Source organism: Apium graveolens, chromosome 1 (assembly GCF_009905375.1).
Source record: "Apium graveolens cultivar Ventura chromosome 1, ASM990537v1, whole genome shotgun sequence".
Lineage (NCBI taxonomy): Eukaryota > Viridiplantae > Streptophyta > Magnoliopsida > Apiales > Apiaceae > Apium > Apium graveolens.
In genome coordinates, this window is record NC_133647.1 from 166,340,944 (window position 1) to 166,368,640 (window position 27,697).

The window sequence follows — 27,697 nt, forward strand, 5'->3', positions numbered from 1 at the left end:
AATTTTATTTTTCAAACTGTAAGTTATGATTTACCAAATACATCATCAACTTATAAATAATTTATATTTAAAAATTATTCAAACACATAAATAACTTATAAGTTTTGATATTCATATAACTTATATAAAATTTTTAAACTTTAAGTCATAAATTACATTTTTTAAGAAACCCCGAGTTCTCGAAAATAGCACCATCTATATTGATCTTTACCGTTCCTTACTGTGGTCGCTCCAGATGCTCGTTGTCATCTACCTGAGTCATAAAACCAAGAAAATTGTCAAATGATCGATCTTGTGCACTCTTCCCCTGCTTAAGACAGAGTAATGCCGATTCTACTACTTTTGAAACTCTCATACTTTTTTGCTTCTATATTGTTAAAGTAATGATATCACAACAATGACGTCATGGCTATGACGTCACCACAACTTGGTCCCCAAGCTTGTAATTGTAGCGACACTGTAAGATCACTGTAGCGTTACTGTACAAAAAGTAGTGAGCAAGTAGTTAGGTGTATATAATCGGTCCTCTCTTATGTAATTATATAAACTTTACACAAGCAATACTAGAGTTTATTTCTCTTACATTGTTTCTTGCTTCCATCTGCATAAACACACACCAACATACTTGTTTCATAATCACACAAGCTTATTACTACAAACTTATTCACACAAGTTTTATCATGGTATTAGAGTTTTAAGCTCCTCACCTGTCTTATTCTCATTCTGGTAGAAACTATTGTTTTCGGTGTCTTCATCTCTTCCTATTGCAACCCACTTTTCTTTGGGACATTTGAACAAACACCTGGAGGATTGCAATTACATCAGCCACATACACATATCAAACCCAACTCCGACGAATCTATTCTCAGTTTGGAGACATAACGGTAACACCAAATCAAGCTAAGAATTCTTAATCTTCTGTCTGAGTCGACTCACCTGGATGAGTCAACTCAAAGACTCTACTCTCCGAATCGATTTACTAACTCGCCCAACTTGACTCGCCCAATTCAGCCTCACTCACTGAAACTCTCATCTCATCTCCGAGTTTACTACGAGTCCACCAACTGATTCATCAAACTCATTGGATTCAATTCTCTCCATCAAGAAGTCGATCCATCTACTACTACACAAAAATTTCGGGCCATCATCCCGGGTTACCAGGCTGAGGAGTCCTCCCTGATTCTTCTCTGCTGAGTCGCCGCCATCAACCCTGTGGTAACGCTAATCCCAAATATATCAATTTATCTCATATTTCATCCGTCCCTAAAAATGTTTCCTATTTATATATTAAATATAAAAATTTTATTGTATTAAAGTACTCATAAATAACGAATTGAACAAGATCACTCATGACTATATTTGATCTTATAGATTAGACATAAATTAATAGTCAATCATTTACGATGAATAGTGCCAAAAGTCAATATAGGAAACTTATTATGACACGGAGGGATTATATTGTATATCTCTACTAATACATGTATGTGCTTTATATTTGATATAGTCTTACTGTTTAAATTAAAACAATACCTCAGTTTGTAGCTAATTTCCACAATAGTCTCCTCACTTCTTAGAAATACGTACTATTCACTAAACTTCTTGGAATTTATAAAACTGTCCAAAAACTATCATGAATAATGATAATAGTTCGCCAATTCAAACCATTTTGAATGGCTCCAACTATTTAGCTTGGTCTCAAGTTATGAAAAGTTTTCTCCAAGGAAAAAGAATTTGGCGATATGTGAATGGGGATTATACTATTCCAACTAAAGAAAAGGATGAACTTGAATCAAAGTTCAAAGATTGCATTGAAGAGTGAGATGTCAAAAATCATCAAGCTATTACATTCTTTAGAAACTCTTCTGTTTTTAAAATCAATTTGCAGTTTGGAAATTTTGAGACTGCAAAAAAAATTTGGGATTTGCTGGCATCTCGATATATTACATCGGATCTTGCACACCAGTATCAAATCATAGGTTCTATGAGTAAACAGATCAAGCATCTGGTCAATCGGAAGCTGATTTTCTATCTCAAATTTAAGCACTTTGGGATCAGTTGACACTATCTGAACCAAAATGGTTACATACAGAGGATGCAACACTTTATCACTCTTACCGTGATCAACAACGGCTCATCCAATTCTTGATGGCTCTTACTCAAGATTTTGAACCAATTAGAGCTGCTCTCCTTCATCGTGTTCCGCTGCCTACTCTGGAGAGTGCCTTAACTAAACTTATTTCTGAGGAAACGCGACTTGGCATCGGTAAAATCAGTCCCACGACTGATACTGTCCTAGAAGTACCTCCAACATCTACTTCTGACCAAATATTTTGTAGGTTTTGTCCTCAAAATGGACATGTAACTAAGGATTGCGTTGCACTTCGCAATAACACATGCCAACATTGTCATCAAAAAGGAAATTACTCCATTCAATTTTTCAAGAAAAAATCATCATTCTGCCCAAACAAGTTCTTTCATTCTTCCATTGCTGCAACCTCTAAATCTACATCAGAAACCGAACCAACCACATCTGCAAGTGAGCTCGAGTCCTTGCTCCGACAGGTTTTATTGAAAGTCAACTCTCCCTCCACTGCATTCGATGTCACTTCGGGTACTTCTTGGTATTTTGATTCCGTATATTGCAATCACATGACAAATGATCCATCCATATTTACCACGAAAACACAGAGTTTATACCTTCCAAATATTCAAACTACCGATGGCTCTACAATGAAAGTGGCACATATTGGAACCGTATACACAAAAGATCTTTCTCTTTCTAACACTTACTTTGTTCCTAATCTTTCACTTAATCTTGTTTCCATTGACCAATTATGTGATCTCAGTTTTGACATTATATTTACCTCTTCTAGTTGTCATGTACAGGATCCTCAGACTGGAGAAACTCTTGGGACATGACGTAGATGCGGAAGGTTGTTTGAGCTCACTTCACTTCATCTTCCTACATTAATATCTCCCTCCACTAATGTAGTTGGTTCTGTTTCATCTACAACCAACATCTGGCATTCTCGGTTAGGACATCCTTCACCTTCTCGTTTACGTAGTCTTGTTTCTAGTTGTCATCTAGGTAGATTAAATGCATACACTATTGATTGTGTGTCATGTAAGCTAGGAACACAACATTTTCTTCCATTTCCTATCCATTGTGAAAAATCATCAGCTACTTTTGATCTTATACATTCTGATATTTGGGGTCCCTCTCCAACTCCCACTATGGGGGGGTCTAGATACTATGTGATATTTGTTGATGATTTCTCTCGATACACTTGGATATACAGTTTGAAAAATTGATCTGAATTAGGAGAAACATATAAAACTTTTTCCACTATGATTGAGACTTAATTCAAAATGAAAATCAAACTTTTTCGTGTCGACAATGCAAAAGAATACAAAGAGTTAGAACTTATAAATTTTTTGCATCATATGGTACTCTTGCACAAAGCTCGTGTCCTTACACATCACAACAAAATGGCTGTGTCGGACGCAAACATAGACACATTCTTGAAACAATTCGAGCTCCTCATTTCTTCTTCCTGCCCAGAATACTTTTGGGGCCAAGCTGCATTGACTGATGTTCATACAATAAACATGATTCCTTCTTCATTCATAGATAATGTGTCTCCTTATGAAAAATTATATGAAGAACCACCTTTATAAGATACTCTTAAGATTTTTGGTTTTGCATATTTTGTTCTTCTCCCTCCATATGAAAGAACAAAACTAGAAACTCGTGCCCGTCTTTCTTGTTTTATTGGTTATGGTAGTGGTCAGAAAGGATACCGTTATTGGGATCCTATCTCTCAACGACTACGAATCTCCCGAAATGTGACATTTTGGGAACACAAATTGTTTGCATCAATGTCAGATTTTAAAATCAACACTTCTTCTAGCATTTCTCACTTTACAGATCCTTTTGTTGATCTACATCCCAGTGATGAATATCTAGACTCATCAACATCCTCAAACACAATTTCAACAAATATCTTAAACGAGCTCATACAACCATCCTCATCTCCTAATGTTCCTCCCACAGAAGTTCAGTCTGAGGATTCTAATATTGAGCCTCTTATTCTACCATCACCTTAACCTGAGCCTACTCTTCGTTCTACACGGGTAAGACATCCTCATGTTCGACTTACTGATTATCATGTTTATTCTGCTATACAATCATTACATGAGCCTCCAACATATAGAGAGGTTAGTGTTAACCCTCTTTGGCAGGAAGCAATGGCAGATGAACTTAAATCATTGGAGAAAACTCATACTTGGGATTTGGTGACTTTGCCTCCTGGAAAAATAATAGTAAGTTGTCGATGGATCTATAAACTCAAGACTAAATCTTATGGCTCTATTGATCGATATAAAGCTCGTCTAGTAGCTAGAGGTTTTACACAAGAGTATAGTATTGATTATGAGGAAACTTTTGCACCAGTTGCTCGCCTCACATCTGTCAGAAGTTTACTTGCGGTTGGAGCATCAAAACATTGGGATATATGGTAAATGGATGTCAATAATGCTTTTCTTAATGGAGACCTTCATGAGGAAGTTTACCTCAAACCTCCTCCAGGGTTCTCTCATTCTCCAAATCAAGTGCTCAAACTTAACAAGGCTCTTTATGGTCTTAAACAAGCACCACGAGCATGGTTTGAAAAATTTAGCAAAGTGGTTCAACAACTGGGATTCTCTTCTAGTCCATATGACCATGCTTTATTCATTCGACGATCTGAACGGGGAATTGTGTTACTTATTCTATATGTGAATGATATGATAATTACTAGAGATGATATCATTGGTATTTCTGAACTAAAACAATTTTGGAGTCAAAAATTCAAAATTAAAGATCTTAGTTCATTAAGCTACTTCTTGGGTCTTGAGGTCTCTTCGGTCCCTAGTGGTTACACTCTTTCTCAAGTCAAGTATGCATCAGACTTTTTGTTGAAATCTGGACTTAGTGACACTAAAATTGCATCTACTCCTTTAGAATATGAGGCAAAACTTAATATTGAGGATGAGGAACTACTTCAAAATCGTACATTATATTGCCAGTTGATTGGGAGTTTAATTTATCTCACTGTCACTCGTCCAAATATTCTCATGATGTTCATATTGTAAGTCAATTCATGGCAGCTCCTCGCACTCCTCACTATACAGCTATTCTTCACATACTTCATTATGTGAAGGGAACCATATTTCATGGACTACATTATTCATATAACTCTTCTCTTGAGTTGCATGGATACTCTGATGCTGATTGGGGTGGTGATCCTACTAACAGATGTTCTACTACAGGATTCCGTTTCTTTCTTGGTGACTCCCTCATTTCTTGACGAAGTAAGAAACAATCACTTGCCTCCATATCAAGTGCAGAGTCAGAATATCAAGCTCTTGCAGACACCATAGAAGAGTTAATTTGGCTACGATGGTTACTTGAAGATATGAGTGTGACACACTCTCTATCCACTCCTCTTTACTATGATAGTAAAAGTGCTATGGATATTGCTCACAATGATGTCTTTCACGAGCGAACCAACATATAGAGATTGATTGTCATTTCACACGTCAACAAGTTACAAAAGGCACGGTTCATCTTCATAGTGTCTTTAGCATAGACAATACTACAAATTTTTACGAAATCTCATTCTCCTGGAAGTTTTCGTCATTATGTTTCCAAACTAAACTTGGTGTATAAACCATCTTCAGTTTGAGCGGGTGTTAAAGTAATGATATCACAACAATGACGTCATGGCTATGACGTCACCACAACTTGGTCCCCAAGCTTGTAATTGTAGCGACACTGTAGCATCACTGTAGCGTTACTGTAGAAAATGTAGTAAGCAAGTAGGTATGTGTATATAATCAGTCCTCTCTTATGTAATTATATAAGCTTTATACAAGCAATACAAGAGTTTATTTCTCTTACATTGTTTCTTGCTTTCATCTGCATAAATACACACCAACACACTTGTTTCATAATCACACAAGCTTCTTACTACAAACTTATTCACACAAGTTTTATCATATACTATTTCATTTATATTCTTCCTTAAAGACCATGTCAGCATCCCAATTCTTTCATTATTTTCCTTCATCTATGAGCTCATTATTTCTTCCAGCCACATTATAAACTCATTGATAGTAGGAACATCATTAACTAGCCATGATGACTCCCATCACAGGTAGCAAAATGACAGGACACCAGGCTGTGCATAACTGTCTCTTGTTTAGAATTGCAAAATGAACACAAAGGGTTTACATTCACCATTCTGATATGCAATTAATCTTTAGTAGGTAGACATCCCCATAGAGCCATCCATAAGAACACTTTTACTTTATGAGGGATTCCCAAATTCCACATTCACTTCCAAATCTCTGAATGATTCTTCATGCTAGAATGATATCCTCCCCCCTGTAAGTGAATATAAGCACTCTTGACGGAATAACAGCCCAGTTTATCTTTGTTCCAGTGCATGAGTCTGGTTCATTTTGTCGAATGGGAATCGACAATATTAAATTGACATCCCTTTCCTCAAAGATTTCTTGCAACAAATCTATATCCCATTCATTATGGTCTATTTTCATCAGACTTGAGACCATAGCATTTTCTAATGTTGGATGAAAAGTTTGAACATACGGATTTTTCACGCTTGGAAACCAAGGGTGGTAGGTCCCAATGTGTTTGTAGAAGGGGGGTTGAATACAAATTATACTGAATAATCGAATTTAGTGCGGAATAAAAAATTGAAACAAAATTCAAGTTAAATAAAAATATTATTAAACTTGAAAGGTGTTACAACAACTGTATCGATTACAAGGGATTAATCTCAAATTAATTATCACAAATCTAGAATAAATTCGACATGAACTTTTTCTATTTTTGCAATAAAAAGATTCAAATGCTAAACGCAATTTGAGATTAAGTTCTAGGGATTTTGATCCGCTAGATAGTTACACAAGAACAAGATAAAGATTTCTAGTGGTTTGGATTTAACTTTACAAACTAGAAATTATGATCTTGAAATTTGCAGATGAAGGATGAAATATTGTCTTCTTTTTCTTTTCAGCTATGTTCTTGTTTTTGACTTGTGTTCTGTGTGTATAATAGTCTTCTGCTTTTTCTTTTCTTTTTAAATCAATCAACAGACTCTCATTGAACTGGAAAGACAATCCTGAGCTCAGCAAGACAATCGGTAGGACTATTGATTGTACTAGCAAGACAATCTGATTGAACTACAATGACTTTCGGTATGACAATCAGTTGAACTAGCAAGACAATCTCCTTCCCAGTAGAACTTTCGGTATGACTATTGAAATGACTTGGCATGACAATCGGTATGACAATCCAGATTGTCATGCTAGTTCATTTTCAATTGTCTTGCTGATTTAAGACTGTTTTTAATCCATTTAAACTTCTGAAAATTCTTAATATTAATTCTGAATTAATTAATCAATTAATTCAATTAATCAATAAATTAATCTTTGCAGATATAATTTATTTTCTTAATTAAATTATATGACTTAATTAATTAATAGAGAATTAATATTAATCTTGAGCAGTAACCATTCTTCTGATAATCACAGTCAATTATGAATCAATTCCACCACTTCACTGTTGACACTCGATGTACTGTCTGGTTCATGAGTGACTAACTTCCGTGACGTTTCTTCATGTTTTGACTTTGATAATTGATTTTCTTCAAATTAAATCCTTGTAATTCTTTGATACCCTGACGAGATCTCTGTCACTTGATTAAATCCACAACCTTGATTTATATCACTGAGGCTTGATCAATTTCTTGAACTTCTTTCAGTGAATTAACTCCTCAAGTCTGTAGATGAACCTTGTTTCTGAATCCTTTGACAGATGTTACTTTGCGAGATCTCTTTGACGGTAGATCCACTATTTACTTATTACATTCTTATTTGAGTTGAGTTAAATCCTCGAATATACAAATAGGCTATGACAAATGCCTTACAATCTCCCCCTATTTGTTTGTTAGACAATAACACACAAATACCTAGAGGATAACTCAACTAACAAATAAGAAAAAGATATAAACAGAAATGCAAAGTAAATAGCAGAAAAGTTCTGGATAACATTTAACCTTTTCCAGATTCCAAATAGATGTTCCTCTAGACTGAACATATCTTCAAGTAGTTTCACCTTCTTTTTGTACAACCACATTTACTGTTGAGAAGCACATATCTGTCTTGCTTCTCCCCCTATGAGAATCAACTGATTAAAGAAGATCACCTTCGTTTACCACCTCTCCCGTACAATAGGATCCGCAAATAAAAACCCAATGGTACTCCCCTTTTAGAAAACAGCTTCTTCCCTTACTAGAAAATCACCTTGTGTTTACCACCTCTCCCGTACAATAGGATCCGTAGTTACAAACAACAATGGTGTGGTGTAGTGTACATGTTTGATCTTTTTCTTCCTCCCTGCTATTTCTCCCCCTTAGTTGAGGAATCCTCGAAACTATTACTTAAACTTTTATCTCCCCCTTAAAGAAGGAATGTGTGCCGTCGTCTGAAGGAGTTCTCATATTTCACTTGGTTGGAAAAGAAATAACAAGTAGTTTCTCTTTCTTCCTCACTGTGAGTGTGTGATTCTGTTTAGTGTTTCTCACATGTGTTTCACTCTTCTCTCCACTCGTGTTTACACTCATTCTCACAAGTGTATCACTCATCTTATAGCTCCAACATTCAGCTGTACCTGCAAGAAAAATCACCTTAGTCATCCTTAAGGAGGTCACATGTGGTGCAATGGGAGTTCGCAAATCTCCATTCTTGTTAAACTCATCAGATGAATCTGAGTCATAATCTACAAGTTGCTAGTTTCCCTTTTAGGGTTCTAGATATGAATTCTGGGAAGGTAAACAATGATCCAACGAATTTAGCATAAAGATCAAAGTTCCCTTCTAATGTCTTTGAAGACATTTCCTTGTGACTCATCAGGTAATATCTGAATCATTGTCAACAAGTTGCCGATCTGCACCTATGTCAGATCCACTATCCGCAGATACATCCAGGGGATTTAAGCCTGGGGAGGTAGACACTGACCACTGACATATGGCTTTTGGATCAGTATCCTCTCCTAACACCTGTAAAGGCAATTGGTCCATTAACGAACCTTGAACAATCGAATCTGACCTTAAAATGGTCGAAACTCTTGTTTCCGTCAACTCATCCTTTGTGTGTGTAACCTCTCCTTGTACATCAAGAATTGTTTATGTTTGAAGTGGTGACACTACATCGGATACCCTGGCCGACAGGCAAATTTCAATAGACGCACCCTGTTGAGAGAATGAATCTAGTAACTGTTTATGTGCCTTTTCAGCCATTACATCTTTTTGAGAAGATGTATGGGGGCTAGCAGTTGTCTCGGTTTAAATACTACTCATCTATGTAGGAGACAGAGCTACTGGGTTGACTACAGAACCTTCCTTATGTGGTGCACTAAGGCACTATCTCCCTCACGCTCATTCATACTACATTTAGTGGTAAGAGAGTGTTGGTTGGTTCTGTTTTTGTGTTTGTCTTTACAGTTTGGGATAGATGTTGTGGGTTTTCAACCTCATGACTGTTAATGAAAGAAAGTCATTGGAGACTGAACCTGTATCACAGAATATATGGCAATAGAGAGATAAAATGTACTTAAGATCTTATAATGAATGAAAATTATACATTTAATTTTTTGAGAGAAATGATGTAAAATAGTGATTTCAAAGGATTTTACATGAAATAAGAAATCACTAATGTAGAAAGAAGTTTGAGTTCAATGATAACATTACCAGCTTATAAACAACCATATCCCTCAGATAAACCTTTGCTGTTATCTCCAAAGGTAACCAGGGGGCCAGCTTTCTCAACCACATTTGATAGCAGGGCTCTATCTCCGGTCATATGTCTTGATGATCCACTGTCAAAAATCCACACTACCGGTTACACCTGTTTAATGCCCTGCACTACAAATGGATTAGACTTTCTTCGGAACCCAAACTTGGTTGGGCCCGTCATACTTGTAGAATTGTCCTTTGTCAGGCAAAGCAACATTTTTAATTTTAATGGTCTCAACTTTCTCAATGACTGAACATTTGACCTTGTAAACAGCCTTAACAAATTTTTGTTTAGGCTTTGGCACAAATGTCTCCTTTCTAGCCTTGGAAGGACTAGCAGTCTTAGACCTATCATGCTTCTTATTATTCATATGCTGACGAGGAGTAGTCTTATCACTAGAAACATGCTTACCATTAAAATAAGCATACATCAAATTAAAAGCACAAGACATACAATTAGCAACACCACATGCTTTATGAGAGTGATTAACAGCAGGAAATTTATGCATGGTAGACATGGCATTTTTGTTATCCAACTAATGTATGTCTGAGTTAGTCTCAGTTGCTTTCACAACTTTGACTGGAACTTTCGACATACTTGACTCGGAAACAACCTTCTCATTAGCATGATCTTCAGCACGTATTTCTTCTTGAATAACAGAAGAGGTCGCATCAAATGGTTCAGCAATTGATGCTTTATAGAGGGGTTCATCAACACCCTTAAGCACATGTGGTACTTCCCTACCTTTAGCACATACATGAGGAGGGGAGTTTTTGCCTAATTCTCCAATAGCAGCATTGTAATCATAACCTATTCCAGATGTTTGATTAACAGCTTGCTTACTGTAGAACTCTTTAGCCTTCGAACAAGAATTGAAGTAGGCTCTAACCTTAGTCTCAAGACCGGTGATCTTGTCTTTGAGAATAGTTTTGAGTTTTCTATAACAGTTAACTCTATTCTCTAGAAAAGATACTTGTTCTTTTAACTTGTCTTGATTAATGTGCACAAGTCTTAATTCATTGACCTCTTTCTCAAGGTCTTTGATCTGTAAACTTAACAGTTCATTATCACGACGAGCACAATCTAAGTTACCTCCTAGATGATAAACTAATTCAGCATCAGTATATTTTACCTCTTTTCTTGACGATGAAGCTTTTCCAACAATAGCCATAAGAGCAAGATTCCCTTCTTCTTCATCTTCACTGTCAGTATCATCCCAGCTTCTTCCCTTTGCCAGATAAGCCCTTTCAGAGTTACTCTTCTGATTTGAATCATAAGAGTTCTTCCTTACTTGCTTTGGCTTCCTACATTCCGTGGCAAAGTGTCCCAACTCATTGCAGTTATAGCATCTGATGGTGCTCCGATCAACCATCCCTGTTTTGTATCCACCACTGCTGGTGTTAGAGGATGAAGATCCACCTTTCTGGAATTTGTTGTAGTTGGACTTGTACTTGAACTTGGGATTTCTCTTGAATCTGACATTGGAGAATCTCTTAACAATTTGGGCCATTGACTCATCTTCCAATTGCTCCAGCTCTTCCAAGGAATAAAAATCATCACTGGATTGATTTGTAGTAGGAGGATCATATTCTGCTACTAACACATTTTCCTCAGCCTTGGAAAACTGTACCATTCTCTCCGACTGTTGAGATTGTTGTTGTTGTTGACCTTCAGCTACAAGAGCAGTAGATGTGCTGACCATTCTATCTTTCCCGTAGACTTCCTTTTGCTGAATCTACTCCAACTCATAGGTTTTCAATACACCATAGAGTCTATCCAAAGAAATCTCACTCAGATCTTTAGCTTCTCTAATGGCAGTGATTCTATGTTCAAGATGAGTTGACAGTGTTAAAAGGAACTTTTTGTTGACCTCCCTGATTGAATAATATTTTACATTTATGTTCAGGTTGTTGATCAACACATTGTACCTCTCAAACACTACAGTAATTCCTTCTCCTGAATTTGATTTAAAATGTTCATACTCAGAGGTTAGGATCTCCAACTTGTTCTCCCTAACTTCCTCCGTACCTTCATTAATCACATCAATAGTTTCCCAGATGTGTTTGGAATTTTTACAGTTCATCACATGTCGGAAACCAAGGGTGTTAGGTCCCAATGTGTTTGTAGAAGGGGGGTTGAATACAAACTATACCGAATAATCGAATTTAGTGCGGAATAAAAAATTGAAACAAAATTCAAGTTAAATAAAAATATTATTAAACTTGAAAGGTGTTACAACAACTGTACCGATTACAAGAGATTAATCTCAAATTAATTATCACAAATCTAAAATAAATTCGACATAAACTTTTTCTATTTTTGAAATAAAAAGATTCAAATGCTAAACGCAATTTGAGATTAAGTTCTAGGGATTTTGATCCGCTAGATAGTTACACAAGAACAAGATAAAGATTTCTAGTGGTTTGGATTTAACTTTACAAACTAGAAATTATGATCTTGAAGTTTGTAGATGAAGGATGAAATATTGTCTTCTTTTTCTTTTCTGCTGTGTTCTTGTTTTTGACTTGTGTTCTGTGTGTATAATAGTCTTCTGCTTCTTCTTTTCTTTTTAAATCAATCAACAGACTCTCATTGAACTGGCAAGACAATCCTGAGCTCAGCAAGACAATCGGTAGGACTATTGATTGTACTAGCAAGACAATCTGATTGAACTACAATGACTTTCGGTATGACAATCATTTGAACTAGCAAGACAATCTCCTTCCCAGTAGAACTTTCGGTATGACTATTGAAATGACTTGGCATGACAATCGGTATGATAATCCAGATTGTCACGCTAGTTCATTTTCAATTGTCTTGCTGATTTAAGACTGTTTTTAATCCAATTAAACTTCTGAAAATTCTTAATATTAATTCTGAATTAATTAATCAATTAATTCAATTAATTAATAAATTAATCTTTGCAGATATAATTTATTTTCTTAATTAAATTATATGACTTAATTAATTAATAGAGAATTAATATTAATCTTGAGCAGTAACCATTCTTCTGATAATCACAGTCAATTATGAATCAATTCCACCACTTCACTGTTGACACTCGATGTACTGTCTGGTTCATGAGTGACTAACTTCCGTGACGTTTCTTCATGTCTTGACTTTGATAATTGATTTTCTTCAAATTAAATCCTTGTAATTCTTTGATACCCTGACGAGATCTCTGTCACTTGATTAAATCCACAACCTTGATTTATATCACTGAGGCTTGATCAATTTCTTGAACTTCTTCCAGTGAATTAACTCATCAAGTCTGTAGATGAACCTTGTTTCTGAATCCTTTGACAGATGTTACTTTGCGAGATCTCTTTGACGGTAGATCCACTATTTACTTATTACATTCTTATTTGAGTTGAGTTAAATCCTCGAATATACAAATAGGCTATGACATATGTCTTACAAAGGGTCATCCTTAATGTTGACATTACTACCTCCCACCCTCCTCACAACCCCTTCTTTAAAAGAACACGGGCCTCTAAAATACGTCTTCAAATATAATTTGGGTTGCTGCCAATCTTTGCCATGAGAAACGTATTATTATGATATTGCGGAGAGTTGAACATTTTACTAGCAAGACAATCTTGATTCATTAGTAGTCTCCCATTGCAACTTAGTAAGTGGTCTTTAACAACACCCAAAAATGATGTTGCCATGTAAAATGTTGTCTTAGATGTTAAAAATTGAATTAACTGAATGTATAACAACTTCATAGCGGAATATTGTCATGAGTCCAGGACTTAAGTCATGAATTTGAACCCACAAATCCAATATAATTAGAGCAACTCCTCTTGGTATGTCTCGCTCCTTCATACGTGCAATAATCAAGGCTTTACGATTGAAAGACCATGAACTGCCTTCACAACCCTTTTGATATCGATCTCATTATAAAACTGAAACAAATACAGATTAGTTTCCACCTCCATGATATATACACCCCTACCTGGTTTCCATAATACAACCAAGGTGTGTTTCATTGCTGTGAAATCAACTACGCCCTCTGTTATGAATAGCCCCATTAGACACAATTTAGTATCCAAGCCATTGAATGCATCATCCTTCTCTGTATCTTCAATATCAGTAATTTTAAACCCTCCTTCTTCCTCTTCCTCCAACGTAATAATATTCATAGCCCGAATTAGGTTACTTATGGATTCCATTATATGCTTGCAACTGAGAAGATAACAAAATGATAAAGACTGGTATATGAAACTTGAGACGAAACGGACATAATCAACACTCAAACCATATGTTACAAGTAGTGTCAATATGCACCTCTCCTGCTTTGATCAAGTTAAGTGGTCCAGCTCAGTACTACCTAGCTCAGCAAAATTAGTTAGGCTATAGATGTGTTTGTACTAGTTGTCTATATAAGGAGAGAGGGTTAGGCTTGTTGGGTTGTAACAAATTATTATTATTTTTACATCTTATCATTTTTATTCTACAAGTAGATTATTCTTTGTATATACATTTCATGAGCTTTAGTTTTGTATCATGGTATAAGAGCTTTGTGCTCAATTTATTGTCCATTAATGGCGATCTGAAGCTTCGTTTGTTGATAATTTTGTCTTTCTCTTCAGCAATTACTAATATGAGATTATCGATTTTTTAGACCGTTACAAATACAATATTACATCTTTGATCATCAACACCATGTTCATCATGACATCTGCATCTTATTCTTCAGTTACATCTGGATCAACGTCATCAAGTTCATCTTCAAGTATTGATGTTAGTCATCCGTACTATTTGCATCCTTCGGATAATCCAGGAATGCAACTTATATGGATGCTTTTAACTGAGAGTAATTACAATCAATGGAGCAGATTTATGGATATTGCATTGTCTTCTAAACTGAAGCTAGGTCTTGTTAATGGAACGTTCCCTAAACCAGCTAAAAATTCACCTCTACTTGATCATTGGATGCGATGTAACAATATGGTAACGTCTTGGCTTCTCAACTCTGTTTCCATTGATATTCGTAATAGTATTGTGTATCTGCGATCTGCTTGTGATATATGAAGTGATCTTCAGATTCGTTACTCCCAGAGTAATGTTCCAAAATTATTTCAATTACGATCTGTGATAGCTCATTTAACTTAAGGCAATATGTCCATAGCTAGTTACTTTGCTAAGTTTCGTGTTGTTCATGACGAATTGAACTATATGAGCACTATGCCTCGTTGTACTTGTGCGCTAAACTAGATCTGTATGATCGTGATATTCAACTCGCTGCGTTTTTTATGGGACTAAATGACCGGTTTACTGGCATAAGAGGTCAAATTTTGTTAATGAATCCTTTACCTTCCCTTAGTCAGTGCTACTCCTTGTTACTATAAGAAGAAAATCAAAGATATCTTGCTTGTTCTTCACCTGTTTTATTTGACTCATTGGATATGTCAATTAGGCATGTTGGCTCACGGTATCAGTCTGGTAAGGGAGGAAGAAAGGATGTATATGAGAATCGAGATCAACTGGTGTGTGATTTCTATCATATGTCAGGTTATACTATAGATAAGTGCTATTTCATTCATGGCTTTCCATCTTGGCACAAATTATATGGTAAACCTAAACCTAAGCCTAGACTACATACTAGTGGTGGAAGACCTTCATCTGTTGCACAAGTCTCTAGCACAGAGGTTAATTCCACTGCAGCATCTCAAGTTGTGACTCCATCTGAAGTTTTTTCACCAGTTACTCCTTCTGAGTCTGTTATGCTATCAGATGTGCATTGTAAACATCTTATTCAGTTACTCCAAAAATCTATGAATTCCGGATCCTCAGTTTCACCTATAATTCCAAATATTCAATCCAATGATTGGCATTCCACTATGCATAGTACTCAATTTCCAGGTACTAGTTTGCATATAGCTAATAATGTTTATCCTCCTCCGTTATACAATTCAGATACTTGGATATTAGATACTGGTGCGACTGATCACCTCACTCCATTTTCTCATATGCTGAATAATGTTGTTTCTTTTACTTATACTCTTTCATTTACCTAATGGAGCTACTGCATCAGTTATTTCCAAGGGAACTATTATACTTAGTTCAGACATTGTTCTTCAGAATGTGCTGTGTGTTCCAGAATTTTCATATAGTCTTGTGTCTATCTTTAAACTGCTAAGTGATTCCTCCCGTCAAGCTATTTTTACTCCCAAGTGTTGTGCCATTAAGGCTCCTACTTGGTCCTCACCTATGAAAATTGGGAAGGAATCAAATGGGTTGTACTTGTTGAAACAAAGTCAGCTAAGTTTACATGCCTTGAATTCTGCAATTCATCTAATTTCATATGCTAATACTGTCAATAAGTCAATGTTATGGCACTGCAGACTTGGGCATGTGTCTGCTCCTATTTTAAAGATGCTCCCATTTGTAGGCCTTGGTCATGATATCACTCCTTGTGACTGTTGTATGTTGGCCAAGCAAACCAGAAAGTCATTTCCCACCAGTGTTTCTACAGTGACCGATATCTTTTAGCTCGTGCACATTGACCTCTGGGGTCCATATCATCACAAAACACATCATACTTGTACTATGTTTCTCACCATTATTGATGACAAGTCCAAAGCTACTTGGGTATACTTTTTGACAGATAAATCACAGGTTGTCAAGTTGTTTACTGACTTTATTCAGTATGTTGAAAATCAATTTGCCACCAAACTTAAGGTTGTTCATTCAGACAATGGCACTGAATTTTTAAATAAAGCCATGGCATCTCATTTTGCAAGCAAAGGTATAGAACATCAGACTACTTGCGTGTACAAACCTCAATAGAATGGAACTGTTGAGTGTAAACACAGAACGCTATTGAATGTTGCTCATGCTTTGAAGTTTCATTCCTATGTCCCTATTAGTTTTTGGGGTGATTGCTTGTTAACTGCTACTTATGTGCTCAATCGAACACCTTCTCTTCTTCTTCGTGGCCTCACTTTATATGAGATACTATTTAAATTTCCCCCAGATTTGGTTGACTTGCGTGTCTTTGGCTTCATGTGTTTTTCTACTGTGGTTCCTTGACCTACAGATAAGTTTTCTCCTCGAGCAATTGAAGAGGTTTTTGTTGGCTACCCTTTTGCCACCAAAGGTTTTAAGGTTCTTGATTTACAAACAAATTAGACCTTTATTTCCCGAGATATGACATTTTTTGAGCAACTTTTTCCATTTAAGAATATTGGCTTGCCCTCTGTACCTGATCTTTTTCCATCTCATGGTCCCTTTGTTGACATTGACCCCTTCTCCTCTGTCATGTCTTCTTCTGATGCCAATTTACCTCCACCTCCTCCTTGCATTCCTTTGAGTGATTCTATTTCTGTTACAACTACTATACCTACTTGTGTTCGTCATTTGCCTTTGAAATTCACTGGTTACACTGGTCTTTCCGCCCATATAGTTTAATGTTAAGAGCTTCCACAATTCTTTAGATAGTATGCTATATCTTCCACAACTCTACCTTTACACCTTGAAGACTATTTTTATGATGCAATATTCTTAAAGACTAGAGCACTGTTAACAGCAAGTCAAGAGTGACAAGCCCCACACACATACTTCCAGCATGAATCAGTGTCAAACATATATATTTGATGATTCAACTGTCATTTTCATATTCATCATAACTTTATAACCACTAAACAAATCAAACCAAACTTACCCAATATATTCCTCATAAAGTAGGGTCCTGGGAGGGTATGACGTACGCAACCTTACCCACATTCAAAAAAATGAAGAAATATTTTTAGAAAGACCCCTGACTTGCGTGTGTATACATGTAAAATATGAAATATAACCATAAATAAGGTACATTTCACAATACCTAATAGTAACTATCGTAAGTCCATTTTATTTTAGGTACAAAAATACTTTTTATGTCTTGAACATAACCTTGCTTGAGGACTCTCAAAAGACTTTTGCTTTGAAAAACATTGATTATATTATACATAAGAATAATGCCAAATAATATATTCCCCATTACTAGAATTAGGCCAAATAATTTTATATTGAATCTAGTTATTGCCACACGAAATCTTAGTGATAATCTGAGCATCATCAAAAGAAAATAAAGTTTTGATACAATCTTCATCCCACAACCTGTCTTGTCATTTGAAATCATCTACAAAAAGTTTGGAGGAAGAAAAGTTGTAAAAAAAACTCCAAAGTTGTAGGTCCAGCAACCCAGGGATCTTTAAAGACTCTAACTGAATAATTGTTTCTGACTTTTTATACATACCGCGGGAGAATAGAAGGCTTTTCCAAATAAATAACACCTTAGAACCAGATTTAGCTTCAAGTATTAAATTTTTTAAGGAAAATAACACTATTCAAGAATTCTACCACAAAGAGAGTTCAGATGTCGGATAAAAAATCTAGATTTGTTTTGCTAATAAGGCTAGATTAAAAACTTCTAGCTTTCTGATTTGTCTTGTCTATTGACATGGTGATACAAAACTAAACTCATGAAATGTATATACAGACAACAATCTACTTGTAGAATAGAAATGATAAGATGTAAAATTGATAATAGTTTGTTACAACCCAACAAGCCTTACCCTCTTTCCTTATATAGAAAGCTAGTACAAACACATCTATAGCCTAACTAACTTTACTGAGCTGGATAGTAGTGAGCTGGACCACTTGAATTGATCATGGGGGGGAGGTGTATAGCCACCATATTGACTTTATCTATAACATCCCCCTGTAAGTTAGGAGTCGAACATTAATCACAGACACCTAACTTGGAAAAGAGATAATGAAGTTGAGAAGAAGCAAATGCTTAGTAAACACATCTGCAGGCTGATGCACAGAAGACACATGTTGAGTTGTAATCAACTCATGCTGCAGTTTATGACGAACCAAGTAGCAATCAATCTCAATATGCTTGGTTCGTTCATGAAACACCGGATTTGAAACAATATGCAAAGCCGACTGATTGTCACAAAACAATTGAATAGGAGTAAGATTAGAGAACTGCATTTCAGAAAATAAGGAAATAATCCAATTCAATTCACAACATGTATCGACAAGTGACCGGTACTCAGCCTCAGCAGAGGAATTACGAGTAAAGTGAAACAAACTTGAGTCACTGACCATTTGAACAAAACCAAAGGCCTTCAGAGCATTAGTCAAGGCAAGAAACCACTGACAGGGTGCTTGCTTTAGCCCATAAATGGACTTGAGAAGTCTGCAAACCAAATGCTGATTGGGAAATATAGCAAGCAACTCAGCAGAAAGCATATAAACAAGAGGTAAAGCCATAAAAACCTCTTCATCCAACGTGCCATGGAGAAACGAATTTATGACATCAAGTTGCTTTATAGACTAGTTATGCTTAGCAACCAATGTTAACAAAATACGTAGAGCAGACATCTTAGCAACCAGGGCAAAAGTCTTAAAATAATCAAGCTCAGCTGTTTAAGTAAACCCCTTGGCAACAAGACGGGATTTATAATGATCCACATTATCATTGGCAAAATATTTAATATTATACAACAAATTACATCCCACGATCTTTTTTTTAGCAAGTAGGGGTTCAATACATCAAGTGTGGTTAGCATCCAAAGTAGCTAACTCAACACTCATAGCTTCACACCAAACAATATACTTAACAGCCTGTTTGTAAATAGTTGGCTCAGGAAGAGTAACCCCAGAAGCCATAAAAGGGACAGATGTGGTAGAAGGAGATGAACTAGCAACATACAAAGGTAAAGAGGAACAAGTTTTAGTAGAGTAGGAGTGAAGTTGAATGATATTACACTGATGTCAATACTAGAAATCTGTTAATTAACATGGCACTTTAGACATCAGTCAGAAAAATCACCGATGTTAAAAGATATTTTTACATTATCGAATTTGAAAGTGATGTCTAAATATTACCTAGACATCGGTCTTGTAGCAAATTGATGTCTAAAACTCTATTTAAAAAAATAAAATCCTCGAACTCCCCCTTCTCCCCGCCCTTAATCAAAAATTTCATTTTAAGTTCCAACCCTTTCCCCCTTAGAATTTTTTCATCTCCCTCTTATAACACCCACCCCTCTCCCCAATTTCAAGATAATAAAAGAACGAAATTCAAAAACAAAAAACATAAAAACAAAACACACCCAAGTGTCCAGTTCGTTTTCTCCCCTTTCTTCCCCCATTTTCAGAATATAACCCTAATTTACAATTAAGCTCCAACCTCTGATTAACCTTTATATTATAGCTTACAAATTATTATTTGTTCTTTTCTTTGTTTGATTATCGCTTACTTGTTTCATTTTATTTTTTTGTTTAACAGATCCAGAGATTAGAGTTTTAGCGAGTCTAGAGCTTTGATTTCTTGGAGATTGTATTCGAGTTTGTTCTGTGAGCTTGGACTTTCTTCCATGAGTTCGAGATCGTGGTTCGAGTTTGGGGCCTGGAGGTTGGTTGCTAAGGTAAATGGTTTAGCTTTTTGTACATGTTTGGTTTCATTGGTTGTATTTGTATTTCTATACAAACTTAATTAAAAGTGTTTCTTTTTAATCCCCTTAGAACATAGTTTTACAATGTGACATACACATATTTATATGTGGCTTAAAATAGTATATGTATTTATATATATTGTTTAATTGTCGGTTACTGCTCAATTGTGGCTGTGTTATGGGTATGATTAGATTTATGTATTTGTGGTGTTATTAATGTGTTTTCAATTTAATTACCGTATATCGACACCACCTAATTTGGTTAAACTGATTAAATTTTCGAAGATGACTTGTCACAGTGTAGCAGCAACACCTATGTGGCTGATATATCAAAATGTGAATAAAATGTAATAAATTTGATAAAGATTAAAAATAAGCATAATCTCAGTTATTTAGTGCTGAAAATGAATGAATGATTATATATTATTTGGAAATGTACACACTATTTCAGCTCCAGCTTGTGCAAGCATCAGTGCTAATGTAGTTTTCCCTTCTCGTGCAGAAAGATAGTGATGCAGCGAAAGAAGCATTAGTTAAGCTGAGAGAAGCAGGCTGGACAAAGAATTGGGGCTCTCAACCTAACATCTCCCATCATACGATCTTCTGGTTAATAGTGAATATGTTCATTAAACAATTTTCTAATTGAATATGTAATGCATAATTCTAATATGTATTGTTTGTTCCTTCAATTTAAAGTTTGTTCTTTGTGATAATACAGGTTAGTAGGAGCAATTCTTGTGCTAATAATAGTGTTGATTTTATCTTGTTATCTGATCCTGATCTTTAGAATTGGTGTTTATCTCTTCCCATGATCCTTTACATTGTTGAATTAACTGCTCTGATGACTAATGTTGTGTCGGTTATCATTTTATGTGTTGGTTCTTTTTGTGAAATATGAAAAAGATTGCGTCTTTAAGTAGATAATGGATCTGATTCTGCAGGGTTCTTGTGCTTATGAAGCTAGAACATTCGGTGCTTGTAAGAAATCAAGGAAAAAGAAGGTAATCTTTTTTACGAGGTAAATTCATTTGTGTTTATTATAAAATGGTTATGGTTTTATTTATATGTTTTACTGATGTAATTTTCATATGTTTGACAAACTTTTTTTGAGCTTAGGGAGGAAGAAAGTTACTTGATGAACGAAAGGATGCATTTGGAGAAAGTATGTTCCTAATGAATTATAAATTTACCATTGCTCTCTTTTCAGTTTTGAATTTGTCTTTCATGATTCTATACTAATTTTTGTTGTTCAATTTAATAGCAGTTTGCATCAGTAAATGGAACATTGAATAAACAAATATTTTGTATTTATATTTATGTACTTGTCTTCATTCTTTTCTGAAAAGTCTCTCTCATATCATTTGAAGAGTATTTAGGTCGCCCTTTTAAGCTTCAGATTTAGGACACTGCATGCCCCCCTTTTCTTATTGCCTGTTTTTTTTTTTAATTTTGTTAATGTGTGTTTTTGTCACTGATTCACGGTTTTCAATTGCGCGAAATAGTTATAATTCGTATATGTTTGCTCGTGTTTTTAAACAACAATAACGTATAATTGAGGTTTGTATCTGAATTGTGTAGAATTCAATCTCGTAAGGGAATTATGTACAATTAGTATGTTAAATTGTAGTTTCGTCTCAATTATACTTTTTTTTGCCACAAAAGGAAAGCGATATTCATTAATTTCTCAAATCATTCATCAGTACATATAGAAAGTCCGGTTGTATATCACCCACTCTCCACCTACGATCAGCTATGGAACAGTTATACCTCGCTAGATAGTGAGATACTCTATTCGCTGAACATTTTATAAAATGCAAAAGCACATTCTTTGCTTTTAAACTTACAAACAATGCTCTACACTCATCAATCACTCTACCCCAATACGATGGACTGGTAATCAAAGATCTAATAGCTTATACCACCTGCAAACAATCGGTTTCCACCTTAGTATTTGAGTACTACATTTCCTTAATCCAGTTTAGAGCCTCCCTAACTCCTACTGCCTCAGCTATTTTCGGAGAAATCGCCCCCTGTAGGCATCTTGACCTCGCCTCTATAAGTTGTCCGTGGTGATCTCTGGAAACAAAGGCATGACTATAACACATAGAACCTTCAAAAATGGCAGTGTCAGTGTTTACCTTAACTCTATCAATCTGTGGTAAATGCCAATGTTCATGACCATCCTGGGTCACATAGTCCAAGTAATGATCAAAAGATTTATCCTGAACATATCTCCATTGGTTAAGGACGAATTTGGCTGACTCTACTACCTCCTTTGATTCCAAACTATGTTATTTCCATACTACTTCTTTTTTATTCTTCCACAACATCTAGCTAAGCATGATAATATCGGTGATCTCCTTTTGTTGACACTGCTGAAAAGCCAACTGTAACCACTCTGTGAAACTTTGGAAAACACCGTTCACAGAAGGCAAACCTTAGATACTCCAACACATATTAGGAAAAGGACAAGTAACTAGAATATGAAGAGTTGATTCTGGTACATTGTGGCAGACATGACAATCAAATAAAATTTTTACTCTTTTTCGTCTGAGATTATCTTTTGTTGGCAGACATCCATTTATAGCTCTCCACATAAAATGTTTAACTTTGGGTGGTATTTTTAAATTCCAAAGTTCTCTCTAGAAGCTGAAGTTATCATTATTATGAAGATGCACCATGCCAAGTCTAATGGAATTGTAAGCATTTTTGACTGAATAGTTCCCTAATTTCTCATACTTCCAATACCATATGTCCTTATCGTCAAAACTAACTGGAATGAATGAAATCAAATTGACATCCCTCATTTCAAATAAATCTCTGATGAGATCAATATCACACTGATTTTTATAAGGATCACGTAAATAAGACACCTTTACATTATGCAAAGCTTCACTAGATGTATGAACGTAAGGGTCACCTGTATCAGGTAGCCATGGCTCGTTAAGCACCAGAACAATATCTCCCTTACCTACTCCGCAAACACTGCCCCTTTACAACATCGATTGTGTTTCTATAATGCTTTGCCAAACGTAACTGGGATTCTCACCAACTGTAGCACTTAAAATCGACCCGTCTTGAAAATATCTGGCTTTAAAAACTCTAGAAACAAGAAAATTTGGATGAGTAATCATCCTCCATCCCTTTTTTCCCAAAATTGCCACGTTAAAATCCCAAATACTTCGAAAACCAAGGCCTCCTATACTCTTTTCTCTACATATAAAATTCCAACTTATCCAATGAATGGACCTATCCTTATTTTTATTTACATGCCACCAATATCTGCACATCAATCATTCTATATCATGACAGACTTCCACCGGTAGAAGAAAAATACTCATTGCATAGTTAGGAAGCGATTGAGCTACTTTTTTGAGTAAAATTTCTTTACCACCCTTAGATATACTTTTCTTGTCCCATCCCTAAATGCTTTCTTGAAGCTTAGATTTAAATACCCAAAAATTGCAGACTTTTTCCTTTGCATAACACAGGAAAGGCCTAATATAAACTCTGATCTCCTACCTCTTTGAATCGAAGTTGCTGCAGTAAAATAGACCTCACTTCTTCATTAGTGTTTCTACTAAAAAAGATAGAAGATTTATCCACATTTTTCTTCTATCTAGAAGCACGTTCAAAAAATTTCAACATTTTAAGAACGTTATTAGCACTTTGAGATGTGGTTTAAAAAATAAGGTTATCATCTGTAAAGAACATATGTGAAATAACAGGAGCATTACGAGCTATTCTTATCCCTTTGATCAACTGACGTCTCTCGTAATCATGAATGAGAGCAGTGAAACCTTCAATACAAATCAAAAATAGGTAAGAGGATAACGGGTCACCTTGTCAGATCCCTCTTTGAGGAACGATTGATCCAAACACTCTGCCTGAATGGGAAATCTGATAATTTACTAAGACAATGCAAGACATAGTCAACTTGATCCAATGCCGATCAAAAACCATTTTTGTAAGAACTGCTTTTAAAAAGCTCCATTCCACACGGTCGTAAGCCTTACTCATGTCAAGCTTTAGAGCCATCCACCCCTCTTTGCCTTTCATTTTTCTCTTCATATAGTGCATCACTTCATGAGCAATAAGAATGTTGTATGTAATCATCCGACCCGGGATAAAAGCACTCTGTGTTTCAGAGATAATAAAGTGAAGAATGTGCTTTAATCTATTAGCCATAACCTTCAAGATGATTTTGTAAACAACATTACATAATGATATAGGACGCAAGTCAGCCATAGTCTGTGGGGATTTCTTCTTTGGGATTAGCACTATATTAGTACTGGTTAATTGTTTCGACAAAATACCATCTGCAAAAAACTGTTTCGCCACATGTACAATGTCGTGTCCTACTCATTCCATCCGAACCAGGAGATTTGTCCAGATGCATATATAAAAGAGCCTGCTTAACTTCAATATCATTTACCGGTGCTAACAAACTTGCAATGTGCTCGTTGGTTACTGTCCTCACAATACAATTTGTAACGTCAGTCCATTCCGTATCCGATGCTTCGAACAGTTCTTTGAAGTAACCCACCATCAAAGTCTTCAAACCATCACCCCATCCCACTTTATCACCCGAACTATTGACCAGGAAAGATATGTGATTATTCCTCCGTCTGATTTTAGTAGCACTATGAAAAAATCTACTATGTTGGTCCCCCTCAGGTAACCACAACAGCTTAGAGCGTTGCCGCCAAAATACTTCCTGTTGAGCGTAGACCTCCGACAACTTAGCCTACACAGCTCGAAAGAATGCACATCCCTGCGACCTTTCAATCTCTTCATAACATGCTTGTTGTGATTAATTCTTCTCCTAAAACTACCAGTAACTTCCTTACCCCACACAGAAAATACTTCTTAGCAATGAGCAATTTTTTCAAAAAGAGAAAGTTATGTACTGGTATTCCAAGACTCTTCAATAATTTTCTTACACATAGGTTCCCTCATTCAAGCATTTTCAAAACGAAATCACTTTACTCTCTGAACTCGTACTTGCATACATGTATCCAACAAGATAGGACAGTGATCCGATGTCGTCACCTCCATATTTATAAGCTTAGCTGCATTAAAAAGACTGAGAAAAGTATCAGTTACTAGTGCTCTGTCCAGGCGCACTTCAACCCAATTAGGTGTTTATTAGAGGTTTGTAGGTTGTTTGGTTAGGTGCATAAGTGAAAACACTAAATCTGTCCAGCAGGGGACAGTTTTACCGCAACCTAGAAATGAGGAGTTTTGACCATGTCATGGGTAGGCCCTCACTAGGCCTTGGTTGGCCTTAGTTAGAGGGAGCGTCAGAGGTGTTTTTCCATCCATAGTTCATAGGAATTGAGTTAGAAACAGGTGTCACAAGTTAGTGCAAATCAGGACACTTTTCAGTCTAGAAAACAGGGGAACCTTGGACTTTAAGCTTAGGCCTAGGGAGGCCCAAGCTAGGCCTTTGAGTCACACTAAGTTTGGGAGTTCCCTTATGATCAGAAGAGTCTAGTGTAGAAGTTTAGGAGGTAAACTTGAGGTTTAAGGGTGTCAACTACACTCAAGAAACCATTGATTTCATCCTGAAATCACTATATTGAGCACATTCACTTATCATGTAGTTTTAAAGCACTTATGAGTAAGGCCTAGGTTGACCATCATAGTTGTAAGATAGTATAAGGTCATTAGAGTGTAAGGCCTAAGTCAGGATCAATAGGAACTTGATGGTTTAGAAAAGGCACTTCGAGTTATGAGGTCAATATTGGGAGTTTTGACTAGTTTAGCACAACTAAGTGACTTATGTAAGTGGAGTGAGATCATCCAAGCTTAGTGATGCAATATAGTGTGTTGATATATTATTATGTACATAAATGTGTTATGTGAGCATATGTGGCTATGTGAACAAATATGCTTATAAGGTAATTGCAAGCATGTATGTGTATATAGGCCTAAGTGCCAATGTGCTTAATTTCGGTTTATAATTAGGTTAAGTTAGTGAGAATAGATTATAATGAGGTTATTATTATTTTGTGTAGGGTCGCGAGACGAGGGTAAACTTGCCATTAAAGTAAAGTAAAGCTCCCAGTTGCTTCTACCTGCCAGTCAAGTCAAGCCTTTCTCAAGGCAAGTATTTCAACCTACCTTTTTGTTTACACTGCAAGTATGTGTTCACCCAGCTTTTATATATGATGCGTGTAGTCTAATTCACCTTGATATACATGTATACATGATCCAAGTGGTGTCAAATCTACCTTCCATATTATATGCGAGTAATTCAAAAGTCATACCATGCTAGCATACCAAAGTAATTGTGATGTTGAACCCTGTATGAGTTATACTGAGTAACCTTATCTTAACACCTAAAAGTCAGTTATTCCTTAAAGTTGTTCATGATTGCTTGATAAATCTATTTTTTACCCCTAAAACATGATACCCTGTTACACTTTGAACTGATGCTTACTTTCTTTATATTTTAATTCCTATGACTTATCTGGAACCACTACATTGAACCTAGTTTGACTTAGTTCCTTTATGCTATTCAATAACCCCGTTGAACCTCATTACTAAACCCCTTGTGGTTAGAAACTTTGCAATTCCATTTAATATGGTATCAGCCTAGTTAATCATGGCCTTAAAGTTGATTGAACCTACCCCATGTGCTTCTAAGTTGATCTAGAACCCTTGATAAGATGTTCACTGTTTAAGAATTTAACCGTCGCTTGACATCAATTTTTATAATAAAAACTTAAAAGTAGATTTTCAGTCCCAAAGAGGGACGAATGTTTTCTTTAAATAGTGGACCTGGACTGAGACGCAAGTCCATTCAGCTCTTAAATTGTATGCTTAAAGGTTGCTTAGGCATCCCATCAATGTTCTAGAACCCAGCAAGGTTCGGGATTACTTCACGGCTGATCACCGGCTGAAATCCGTAGCGTCATAAAATGGTTTTTGATAAAGAAATGGTTTTTAATTGTTTTGTTACAAATAAATGATGCTATCACCCTGAAAGGTTATCTCTTATTATATTATTGGATCTTTTATTTCCACTGTTATCCTTTCATTTTTGTTTATGTATTATATAGCACTTGTTGAGCATTTGGCTCACTACTTGCTTTCACCCTGATATTTCAGCTAGCAGATATGGTTAGATTCAAGCAGACCGCGTGTATGACTTGTGATACCGATTCGTATGTTCGAGCTTAGGTAGTCTAGCGACCGTTTGTGTGAGGACTCAGTATTGAAATCAGTTGTAATAGTTAATAGTGTTAGGTTATTCCAAACCCTAAACTGTAAGGTCTTGGTTTCGGATGTATTCATTTCCTTTTGATAATTATTGTAATTATTCGTATAGTTTCTTTTGTTAAAGTTGGGGTGTGACAGGTTTTGGTATCAGA

General features: G+C 35.8%; 1 protein-coding gene across 20 annotated transcripts; it reads left to right on the top strand.

The window, feature by feature from the left end:
• Positions 1-549: 549 nt before the first annotated feature.
• On the top strand, positions 550-27,697 carry LOC141669824 (uncharacterized). Of its 20 annotated transcripts, XR_012554212.1 has the most exons (9): positions 1,086-1,215; positions 1,886-2,611; positions 2,887-3,032; positions 12,447-12,548; positions 14,564-14,817; positions 20,153-20,291; positions 20,821-21,110; positions 21,260-21,319; positions 21,435-21,649. XR_012554212.1 is itself a non-coding variant. In XM_074476126.1 (7 exons), the coding sequence occupies exons 3-7, from the start codon at positions 20,241-20,243 to the stop codon at positions 27,504-27,506; spliced, it is 333 nt and encodes a 110-aa protein (XP_074332227.1). In that variant the 5' UTR covers positions 554-1,215; positions 14,564-14,817; positions 20,153-20,240; the 3' UTR covers positions 27,507-27,662. The 20 variants fall into 20 exon arrangements, 8 of the variants coding, with proteins under 8 accessions (XP_074332227.1, XP_074332232.1, XP_074332229.1 ...); XR_012554189.1 differs by lacking the exons at positions 1,886-2,611; positions 2,887-3,032 and adding an exon at positions 7,162-7,263 and having other exon boundaries at positions 550-1,215; XR_012554145.1 differs by lacking the exon at positions 1,886-2,611 and having other exon boundaries at positions 1,077-1,215.

Coding starts and splice junctions, on each gene's coding strand:
- LOC141669824 (XM_074476126.1), top strand. CDS start 20,241: ATGAGTTCGAGATCGTGGTTCGAGTTTGGGGCCTGGAGGTTGGTTGCT. Junction 20,292..20,820: donor CCTGGAGGTTGGTTGCTAAG/GTAAATGGTTTA, acceptor CTTCTCGTGCAG/AAAGATAGTGATGCAGCGAA. Junction 21,481..27,434: donor AAAGGATGCATTTGGAGAAA/GTATGTTCCTAA, acceptor CTGATATTTCAG/CTAGCAGATATGGTTAGATT.